We start from the raw sequence: 12106 nt of genomic DNA, 5'->3' as shown, positions 1-12106 counted from the left end.
TGTTTGACAATTTCAAAATATTTGACATTTTAATTGAACATGTAAATATCATGAATAACAGAGGTCTCTAAGGCTTCATTATAACAGGAAAGTTGTCAATATGAATCTGGGACTTTATCAAAATAAATGCAAAGAAGACAATCATACATTTGCCGTTATCATTTTGTTTTCATTGAAGTAGGTGTAATATTCCATAAGAAAACTTGAATATCCCTCAAATTTGTTCTTGTTAAGAAACAGGCAAATGTGACCAGATACTCAATGACAGGTCTATTAATGGTGAAGAACGGATTAATTAAATAATGCTTTTGTTTATTGATTAATAAAATAAAAGTAATGAAATTGAATCTTAACAAAACAAAAGGTCAGATTAAGGTAAACCGAGACAATTAGGGCAATTACACAATAATGACGTAACTCATTTTAAAGACATCCATCCTGTTCAGAGTCTGATTCAAGTCAAACTTCCTCCACAATGCGACCCAGAGACACTTTCACCTCCCGTCTCTGGCCTCTGACCTTTGTCAGCTTCCTGAGAAGCGAGTAGATAGCGGCGAGGTCAGATCCCTGCGGTTAAACCCACAAGGTATTTTCTAATCCACAGAATGGAGTCGGCTACATAGACTAAGCTATTAATGGGATTACTAGACTATTTATAGGCTCGGGGTAGATGGCTGCTGCAGAGTAAGCTAGACTTACAAACACACAGCAATTCGTGCATCTCTACTACCAGCTTCTTCTTCTTCTTTTTCTTACAGTTTATCCTTGTGCATCAGTGCGCAAACTCTTTGTTTTATATTTTTCTAATCATCAACGGATCCCAGGAAGAGACCAAAAGCATCGATGAAAGTATGTTGGTCCTCCGTCATTAATTAAGCTTCATTCTCCCAAAAAACTACACTGGTGCTCTGGGTGACATGTCCCCTTGTGTATTGTGACTCGACGCCCCATACACCTTCCCGCCGGCCCAAAGACTTACTAGAGCACCACATGTGGATTCATTTGCAGCTGAAAAATAGTCCCAAACATATTCACCATTTCCTCCCGTTTGAGTAACTTTGAGCCACAAACTGCATTGAGCTGTGAGAAGAAATGACTGGATGTATTGAACAACACACTTGTGACCCATTTTTAAAGATTTACAACGTCAGTAAGCTGGTTTTAGTCCCTTCATGGGATTTGTTTATGAAAATAAATTGCAATGAAATAAAGTTCGACAAGACTTTACACGCAAATGCAAATAAATGATGAACTAAGAGACAAGAATTTATAAAATCCCCCTTTATTATTTGGTTGAATTTCATATTAACTCATTTACAGATCGTCCACACGGAACCACAACAGTCAGTACCACCCCCGCCCAAAAAAAACATTGATAAAATGTCTTCATCATATTGATTTGCTCAATTTAATAGTTTCTCGTCCCTCTTCGGAGAAATACAGTAATTCTGGTATATTGTCCCACTTACTCAAGTAATGACAACACAGATCCAAATTACATGTACAGAACGTTAGCTCCATGCTAGCGGTTTTTAAGCATATGCTAACCTGATATCCTATCAGGTTAGCACAAAGCTTTGAACCCAGGACTTAAAGTAGAAACACATTACTTTTAGAGTCTCCGCTCATCATTTAACACCCAAGTTGAACCCCCCACCCCTGTTAGCAATATGACATTTAAATTATGGTATTCCTATGTGACAAATAAAAAACATACAATTGTATGTACACTGTTAAAACAGACATTAATTTATTAAACATCTCCATTCACAAAAAAAAATTGTCAGCTAAGTTGCTTTTTTTATGAGTTATTTACAACAATTACAAAATAATAGATAATGCCTTCTTTCCGTGCACCGTGGCCTTAACGCTTTTACACTTTTGACTTGAGAAGAACCGAAGAACTTGAACACTTAAAGTTGCAGGTTTGATGGTGACATGATTCTTCTGTGAGATTCAAGCGATGGAGGCGCAGCACTAGTCTGAGCTGGTTCAAGTACATTTAGCAATTCACCAAAATGAAACCGTTCTCGGTCGCTGGTTCCACATGTAGGTCTACATTATTTTATTGCAGTTTACCAGGCAATATTAATATGAAGGGGTTTTAGCAGCTGAGTTTGACACACTATGGCCTTTATTTACTGTGGGAGAAAAACTAAAGGAATACCCTTTAAAATGTCCCCCTGCCACCGGAAAGCAAGAACATTTTGTTTAAAAATTAGAAATAAAAAAAGTCACCTACAAGCAACAGTACTCCGCACGAGACAATTCTCAACAGCACATCAATTTATCCACCAAAGTAAACAATATTCAATGTTGAATGTTATTAATCGAGAAATGGCAACAAAATGTTTGTTGGAGAAGACCTTGATTTACGAAGCAATACAAAAAAAAACATTTGATCTATTCAAATAAGTTTGATTTAAAGGAATAGTAGAACATTTTAAGAAATGGGCTCACAGCTTTCTTGCTGAGTCAGATGAGAAGAGGTGTGTGCCGGATTAAATTCTTTGCCAGGAGCAGTAACCCTCTTATAGAAAAATTAAGTAGATTTCCAAAAAAATTTCAAACCACTCCTTTAAAAAAATGCCCCTTGGAAAGGAAGAAAGCATTTTCCTCTTCAGATATGTATACATGAGAATGTTTCAGTGTCCACAGCGTCATCAGATGTATGGTGCGTTTCATGCAGTGAAACACATTTTAAAAATGTTGCTTACAAGCAAGACATTGATGAGGAATACAAAATAAAAAAACGATTGCTGCTGACTGCTGGACATGGTGAACAGCATCGAGGTGACTTTACATGGAACACAGCCATGAGGAATTAGAGTGGCTAACTATTTAGGCTCAATAAAACATATACAGGAATTTTCTGCCGTCACATAGACAAAGCGACAAATTAAGAGAGGTTATTGTTATCGCCGCAACTAGGGATGGGATATAGTTTTTTTTCCGCGGATCTGAATAAAATTAAAATAAATTAAAAGCGCAATAAGTTGTTCCATTATGGAGATATTTGTGAAGATCCTCACGGGTGTCTTTGAGCTCGGTATCATGGTAGAAGTGGAAAAACAAGAGCCTGATTTTGAAAAAATATAAGAAAGAACAGACTCACACAATGTTGCTATTATTTATTATCTTTTATTTATCCGTTATTCATGCAGGAGTACCTTAAAATGTACCTTTTCTAAGATTGGGGATTTTCTAATCACTAAAAATGCTTTTGGCAAAAAAAAAGAAAAAAAAATAGACGTCAGTGATTTTTATTTTATTTCTTGACAAGATCCTAGGTAAAGTAATTCCAGAATGTTTTAGAGGCATTTTAAGAGTTTTAAGCACAACCTAATGATGAGCGAGAATCTCGATTATTTTGGTGGGGATCAGATCGACATTAAATTCCAATATTGTCCCATGTCTAGCCGCAGCACTAACGTTGACCACGCAGATGAAACCGCTCTGAAAAAGTGCCTGTGACTGATGGGTGAGAATGCTCCTTTCTAACTAGACCACAATCGCCCCCCCAAAAACGGGGGAAATGTCAAATAAAAGTGAGCTAAAAGATCGAGTGAACGCGCAAAGTGTATACAAAAAAAACAGTGTGTGTAAAACCTTTTGCAAAAGTCAGGATCATCTCTGGCGGCTGTAGTCGGCGTGCAGCTGAAACAACACTGATCCAGATTCACTAAAAAGGTTTGCACAGGGAGGAGCAATAAATAAGCGAATGAGACAGCCATGCCAGCCAGGCAGCCAAGAGCAGGACTAGGGACCGACGCCTCGCTGTATTTACAGATGATTTCTCACCTAAACGAGACACCAACAGCTACAAACAGTCATCAAAGTGTTGCATCAATAGTCGTCTGTTCTGTCACTGCTGCAATTATTGTTCAAGGCACATCGCTGTCGTCATGGAGTCAGGAAGCAGGGGGAGAGGCTATCTCAAGACAGAACTGTGAAAAGGAACTAATAAATAAGTCCTCCAACTAAAATAGATAGATGTTAGGTGCAATGCAGTCTTAGTGAATCTGGACCTGAGTTTACAGTTAAAGTAACATATGAGCTGATGGTTTCTGTTGTTCCGGAAGTAACTAAAACCCTGGACTGAGGTTAAAACCACCTGAAATTGTAACGGACCCAAGCTGCATAGACCCAAACCTGGACAATAAAAACAACTTTGACAACGTGAACTGTGACTGTCGGCCCCGACCGGCGTTATCGTGGGTTGGCGGGCTACATGGAGCTGTTGGCTTTGTTCGACCAAGTAGTTTGACTGCAACACAAGAAGGAGCGCAAACGCCGGACAAAACATAATCGAATAATAGAAATGTGGTTCTCTTCCACGCTATGGCATCTCTGTCACTGTCCATTTTAGTCAATAGATTATACTGGGGGTTGGATTTTTTTGTATCTTTTTAAGTTTATGGTTGCACACGATGACATAAGGGCTGGTACACACACACACACACATATATACATATATATATATATATATATATATATATATATATATATATATATATATATATATATATATATATATATATATATATATATATATATATATATATATATATATATGTGTGTGTGTGTGTGTGTGTGTGTGTGTGTGAGCATGTCTATGGTTTATGTTTGTGTGTGGACTGTATTCCAGTGCTGTACAGGAGTTGGGAAGGGAGGAGGGTCATGCATTCGGGGGGGAAAATGCATGCACGTTGGGGAGGAAAGCCTCGACTCTGCTCCCGATCCAGGCTCTAGAGCTTCAGTTCCGGGTTTTGGCTCAGACATTTAACATCGACACCCTCTGTCAGTCACTTCTGCCGAGTCACATCTCCTCAGTTCCCCTTCTTTGCATTTATGCGTTCATGTGACGTAGTAGGGTCCCACCGATTGAAGACGTCGCTCCTTCAGTCCTCCGTCGAAAAGAAGAATATTTCAAAACCACCACACGTGGCATCGTGAGCTTGTTCGGGAGAGAAGTTAAGAGGGTGTTAATGCAATATTTAACTGAAACGAGACTGAAGGACGAGGAAACAAAAAAAAAGGTCCTCCACACCTACGTTGCTGTGCAGCAGTCACAAGTGGCATCCAAAGAAATCCTTCTTTTTAACTTGGAGGACAACTCCAAAACTAGTTAAAAAGGGGAGAGGAGTATATATATTTAAAAAAAGAGAGTCTAAAATGGAGGGAGACGCAAAGGAGGTTAGGAGAGCGATCACTCCAGTCTTAGTCTGGTTAGTAGATAAATAATGAGGATATCCCTTCCATGATGCCGTTTGCCCTTGTATCTCACTGGTGTTGACATCTTCAGCTCAGTCCTCACTGGTAGTTATGGGATGACGAGAATGTCGTAAAGCCTAGTCCGGGATGACTGAAACGGTTGGCAGGACCACATCCAGCCCAGGCTAGGTTAAAGGTATGCAGCAAGCTGGAAGGAGCAAGGGGACTAACATTTTCAGTGAGGGTCTTCGCACTTTCAGAGCTCAGCAAGTAGTTGAATTTGCATGAATATCCTCCATGACTTGAGTTCCATTTGGGAGAAGGGGCAAGAGCCTTTCGGCGCCCACTGTCCAGGTGTGGTCAGTGGGTAGATCAGGTGGCTTGAGGGGTCAGGGTTGAGGTGTGGTCCTGGGCCGGCTGCTGGCTTTGGGCTGGTTGATCTCTGGCAGCAGTCGAATATGGCTGGATCATAGGAGGGGCTCGAACAGCTGAAAGATGGAGATAAGTGTGGAGTCAAACCGTGTCCAGACACAACCGGGCCGCACAGCTTTACAACATCGGCTCTTGGTTGTCCACACAAAAAGGTACAACGAGAGCTGGTCTCGATAGAGCTGCTTCTACCCGTGTGATGCGTCACTTTGCATAAAACAAATGAGAGAAGAAGAAAAAAAAGAACCTCACCTACCTGCTTCCACTAGTTGAGGCTCATTTGCACTGTCACTTTCCTGCGGAAGGAGATTAGCCACGTTAATTCTTGCGAGTGACGACATCTGATAAACGCAGCTACGTTTTTAAACTGTAATTTGGTTAAAAATATCTGACTAATATAAAATATCATATAACAGGCATCGTCAGGTTCTTTTTCTACATGATGCAAGCTTAACAAATTGAAAGTATCAAAAACAGGAAGTACAAGATGAGGCCTTAATAGACACAACAGTAAAGTTAAAAAAAGAAAAGAAAAAAAGGCAGACACTACAATAATTGATTAATCTTCTGGCAGCAATTCAAGCAAACAGTACAGTGACTTAGTGAAACATTGACTTAGTGAAACAGTGACTTAAAGCAACACTGCCGACAAGCGTATGGAAACAACATGCAGGTACGAGACGGCGTGGCGTGGTGAATGCAACAGTGCGGTGGTAGTGGGACAGCACGAGTGGTTTAGTGACGGATGAGTGAGCCACTTGCAGCCAGACAGGCAGCTGACAAGCAACACCAAGGGAGACACTGTGACGGATGAATGAGATTACAGTATTATATTTAATAAGCTCTTACGAGTCATTTCGACTCAGGTAGGGTCTCTCCGGGGTTTTCTTCCCCCGCTGGACTGGCCGAGGTCGGCGACTTGGGCTCGGGGGGAGGCATGGGGATGGGCTGCTGACTCTGGACTTCTGGGTTTGGTGGACACGGATTAGATTTGGGCTGGCCTATGATTACTGTGTAACCTGTTGAATTGGAGCATGAACACACACACACACACACACAAAAAAATCCTGCAGCGTGAGAGCATGTTCAATTCACTAGTGAGGTTACAGAAAGCATTTCGGGTTAGTTTACGGTCAACATAGATGCTGTTCCAACATTATTGGTTATAAAGTGAAGCTACATCCACGCCAACACGTACCCTTCAGACTGACATGCATGAAAACGCTGCTGAGCTCGATTTAGTTTAGAAAACTCCAGGGTCGGTGTTTTAGTAGACACCCGCGGTCGCTATTTTGACTGGGCTTAATCAGACGTGTGCTTCCCTGCCGTTTCTGTTTTAAAATGCCTTTTAAAAACTCTAAAGTATCAGTGTGGATGCAGCCTTAGTCATTACTGGATTTAAAAGAAAGATCATGCGAGTTTTGAAAGATGAAATGATCTTCTTGCAAATTAAAATTTGAATTTATAAGCAATAAAATGCACCCTTTGCTGTCCAAGCGTAACGTTATCTGAGGATATGGACAGCATTCTCCCTTTTAAACAGCATGTGGAGCTATTGGCACAGAAAGAAAGTATCCCTCATTCTCATGCTGCTTAAAACCACTGGTCAATGGGTTTTTGGTTAGATGCCTAAAATAAGGTCTGAAGAGATTTCAACGTTTTGTTCTGCAAAATCAAATACATCGGTAAATACCTCTGTTGTGAATTGAAGCTTTTACACGTCCTAAAAGACAGCTGCTAACAAATGGCGAAAGGAGACTACCCAACTGAACGAGTTGTGTGAGAATTCATAAACGGATGTATTGATATAGTTTTGCTTTGTTTTTGTATTATTCGTTTGCCATAGAAGCATGGGAGACAAACTATAAGACGTCAAGGTACCACAGGCGGAGTAATTGATATACAAACGGTTGATCAAGTATGAGGTGTGTTGAATTCATCATGGTTCAAAGGTCCTGTGACAATCTTGATCAAAAGGGAGCTATATACACAATACTTCATCACAAAGCTAAATGATGGGCGACAGTGTGATATAGGGCTGCAACAACAAATTGATAAAATCGATTACCAAGTGTTGGCGACGAATTTCATTATCGATTCGTTGTGTCGCGCGATTATTACGGCAGTCATAAAGTCGCGGAGAAGGAAAAAAAAAAAAGAGCGGAGCAGAGCAACTGTCCCAGTGTTTCATACATATTGATAAAGCAGGGCATGCTAAAGCAGCCTCTGCTCCAAGGAGATCAATTACAGTAAAAAAAAAAAAAAGGGCTCACATTTGGCAGATGTAAAGCATACATGTGTATGTTTTTAGTGTTAGTCCATTTTAGTCTAATTTGTTTAATTAACAGCTCAGGGATGTTAAAGGAGCAACCTGTTTGTGCTTTCTGAACATGTTATGCACTGTGAATTTGCACTGTCACTTCTGTTTTTGAACAAAGGGTTGGAAATGAATGCTTTTTTATCCGATTCATCGAAAAAATAATCAACCGATTAATTATTAAAATAATCGTTAGTTGCAGCCCTAGTGTGAGACAACCCTTTGGAAATATTTACAACACCCGCGTTCTCAAACCCGAGAGCCTGAACCACGACTACGTGAACCGCCCTCCTCACCTCCGTCCTGCTCCGCTTTGATTTGGGCCTCCAGGTCTTCCGGGTCGACGTACTGGTAGTTTTCGTCGTCGTCAGGTGGTTTACACTTCCCGCAGCAGAAACAGCAGCAGCAGCAACAGCAGCAGCAGGTGAACATTGTGCAGCACAGCACCAGACCCTGCAGGAATCAACAAGCCAACAGAGCAAATATTTACATGAGAGCAAACAGGAGGATCGTCTTTATCTCCACTTTATTCAACCCTTTGGTACGAGCATACTTAGGACTCATGCGGGTGTGAGAGCTATATCAAAATAAGAGGTGGTACCCTCATAACCTTAACAGTCATTAATGTTCGTTACCCAGAATAAGAGAAAAGATTAATCCAGGAGTGTCATTTTGAAATTTTTCTGACACAAGAAATGTTTAACAACGTTTCATAATTTACCAGAACTAATTGTAGAGGAAAACAACAGAGCCATCTCACAATGAAATATACAAAGGGAGCGGTGGACTATACATGTGCTGGATTATACATGTGCTGCTGTTATTGTTGGCCACATGTACAATACCGTTCAAAGATATGGAATCAGCCGTTACATATTGATGTTTTTCCTCCATCCTTCCTTCATTCAATAAGAACTATTTTTAACATGGATAAACCTTAAAAAAAACGTAAACAAACCACAGCACAAACCTTAAACCACCATTTGGACATGAGGAAGTAATATTTGACGCTCTCCTCGCCGAACTGTTCGGACACGTAAAGGCCCATGGAGCCATACTCGTTGTAGATCTTCCTCTTGGTCTCATCGTTGAGAATTGTGTTGGCGCTGTTAATCTCCTTAAACTTCTCCGCTGCCTCCGGGTTGTCCGGGTTCTTATCCGGATGGTACTTCAACGCTAGCTTCCTGACAGGAAAGAGGCGGAGCACACCGGAAATCAAAGGGCGCAAAGTGAAGCAGAGGAAAACGTGGCATCATGTTTAAGTGAGCGGGAAGGGTTCAGATTTGATGGATTTTAGGATATTTTCTTCTTCACTTTGTCAATGACTAGCAATTAACTAATTGTTTATCAAAGTAATTTTAATGTCTATTAAAAAAAAAGGAGGGTTTTTGAGTATCAAAAACAAGCTATGCCACATGGAACGTGGTTCCTCCGCCCACATCAAAGTCACAATAAAGATTATTGCTCTTTAGCAACAACAGGTGGAGGAATGTCTCAGAGTAATCGGACCACCTATGAGGCGTCGTTTATAAAACACAATCAGCAACAGGATTACACCAATTTAGGCAAAGGATTTAGGAAATGCCTTGAATAATGATTACAATGTGGTTGGCCTGCCTACTCTGGAAAAACTAATCCTTTGAGAGGAGACAACTGGAGAAACAATTCTGATTATTGCACGTTCAGACTGCTTACCTGTATGCTTTCTTGATGTCCTCGGCTGTCGCTCCTTTCTCCAGCCCTAGCACCTTGTACACACTCTCCCCAGCGGTGGACATCTTCCTTTGGGGGCGGGAGGGGTTCGGTTCAGCCATGGTTCACCTCTGTTAGGGGGAGAGAAAGAAAAAGTAACGGAGGGAGTCAAAAAAAAAAATCATTTGAAGAGAATGAAATGGTAGTAAATGCTGCAGAGGGATTAAAAGATAAAGACTGGCAGCTTATCGCCATGTTGCAAGATTCAACCCAAGACACTTTGTTTTTAGCTACCCGGCACTGCTGTTCACCAAAAGGGCGGCCTAGCTTGTGTAGAACTGTTCAGTGCATGAAGTCAGGACAGAGAACAGGGCTTCAGAACATTTGCAGCATGTGGACATCTCTCAGCTAGCGCTGCAACACCCTTCTTTCAATCCGATTAAAAGGCATTCATTGTAAGGGATTCTGTTTCTCTGACAGTACTGTGTTGGTATTGTTCTTTAACACTGAAGCAAGAAACATTTTCCCCCAAGGGTTTGCACACCGCCGCGATGTTGCCATGGCTCAATTTAAGAAGTGTGTTCCCACACAGCTGAGGTCTTTGGCACTTTGTTTTCGCTTCAGCGGCCAAGGTGAACTGAAGCGTGGCGCACACTGCTGTGCCTGTGTAATTAAAATGTATAAATATAGAACAAGAACGTGCCGACAAATGTTGTCGATGGCCTACTTTTAGCAAAACAAATTATAATCTGAAAGTACAAAATATATATTTATCTAATTTAATGCGAACCCAATATCTAACCGAACAAACGAATATCCAAATAGTCAAATTCTCATTTGGTCGAGCTCATTTGTTGATAGAAAATGAGATGGCAGTATAATGGTGGTGGGGATTTTTCCCACATGTCCATCTTAAAAGTGCACAATGCAGGTCATCTTCATCTCTGGTCCTTTTTATTGTCTTTATACAACACTTGACACCCAGTTTAGACTTGGGGTGCACATGAGTGAGGTATAACGTCCTTAGGTTTAGGCGTACCAATAAAAAACACCTTTAACATTATATCCTTTATCACAATTGTTTCATAACAGTAGTAAAATAATGACTGATGTTACATAACGTGAAACTGCTGTTTCACAATTACAATGTAGAAAAGAGCTTACGATCAAAGAATGGCTACTGTACAATCTCACACACACCCCAACGCTTACTAGGCCAAGTTAATAATGCTATCCGGGTTGTTGACTAAAGCAGATTACATTTTGCTGATCTTACAGATTACCTGTCCGAGTCCCTGTCAGAGGAGGCTAATGGCCTGGTCAGACTGTGGCTACTACACAGCCTTGCACACACACACACACACACACACAGGATTTATGCCATTGTGTTTCTCATTAAGCCTTTGCATTGCAGCCTCCATTAGGCCTTCAGGGTGAAAGTAAAGACATTGATATAGGGATAAAGAATATGAATAATAAGATGTTTATTCACGCAGGACTAGTGTTATCAGACATGACTTCTGGCATATGGTAGGCAATTAGCTTTTATTTATTTTTTTACTTTAGATATTACAAAGTGGGCAGATTTGCAGAGGATTAAAAACTCGGATGACCTTTGCAGTTATTACAAATCCCCAGCTAATGCTAGAGCTGTGTGAACTGTGGGCTTTTGTTATTTCAGCTAACCGTTCTGAAGTCGTCTGCTCTCTTTGTGAAGACGTGAACTCGCATATTCATGTTATTAAAAAAGTAATAATTCTCCCACAAAAGGACCATTTGTATATCAATTACTCATTGCGTGTTATGTTTGTGTACCCAAGCAAAACCACATTACAATCTCGTTCAGACTTGCATGAACAAGTAGCAAGCTTGTGTAAGAGTTTGGATGTTTTGCTGTTGTTAAACTTATTTTTTTATAAAAGGATTTTTAAAGGATGGAATATGATCAGATTAATTGGTTTGTTGGGTTAATTTTAAATTGATTAGTCGACAAAATGCAAAGAAAAAAAGAATATCTTTGGATTTTGAGATTGACAAAACATGACATTTTAAGACATATTTCTCTATATTCTGACATAATAAAAACAAAACGTTTAATCAGGAAAATAATTCGCAGATGAATCAATAATGAAAATAATCGTAGCGCTACTTCTAAACATCACAATAAACAGTTTTATGAAGCCACCATCATCATCATAAAACGCATGGGACCAAACAGCGACATTGTTAACTTGAGGGGTTACTAGGTGCTCAAGGCACCAGGAAGGATGAAGGAAAGGTCATAGCAACCACAGCAAGTATACACATCCATAATATGTCAACAGTGCTGCCACTAACTTAACTTTCAACATGAACTCGGTACATCCAGTCTGTGGGATTTTAGTTTCAGCGAGTGATAGACTGCTTTGTGGGTTTACGTGCGAGCAAAGCAACCACTCCCACATTAATCCTTGT

The 12106-nt window shown here is 40.4% G+C and overlaps 1 protein-coding gene across 1 annotated transcript; it reads right to left on the bottom strand.

Moving 5' to 3' along the window:
• Positions 1-6495: 6495 nt before the first annotated feature.
• On the bottom strand, positions 6496-9774 carry dnajc5ga (DnaJ (Hsp40) homolog, subfamily C, member 5 gamma a; the record flags this gene model as incomplete). Its single annotated transcript, XM_079215367.1, has 4 exons — positions 6496-6662; positions 8257-8413; positions 8931-9144; positions 9656-9774. 4 exons carry the CDS (start codon positions 9772-9774, stop codon positions 6496-6498), a joined length of 657 nt encoding a protein of 218 aa, XP_079071493.1.
• Positions 9775-12106: the final 2332 nt, after the last annotated feature.

This window comes from Taurulus bubalis (assembly GCF_910589615.1).
Source record: "Taurulus bubalis genome assembly, chromosome: 3".
Classification (NCBI taxonomy): domain Eukaryota; kingdom Metazoa; phylum Chordata; class Actinopteri; order Perciformes; family Cottidae; genus Taurulus; species Taurulus bubalis.
Note: the sequence above shows the minus strand (reverse complement) of the source record. Positions and strands in the feature narration are given on the sequence as shown.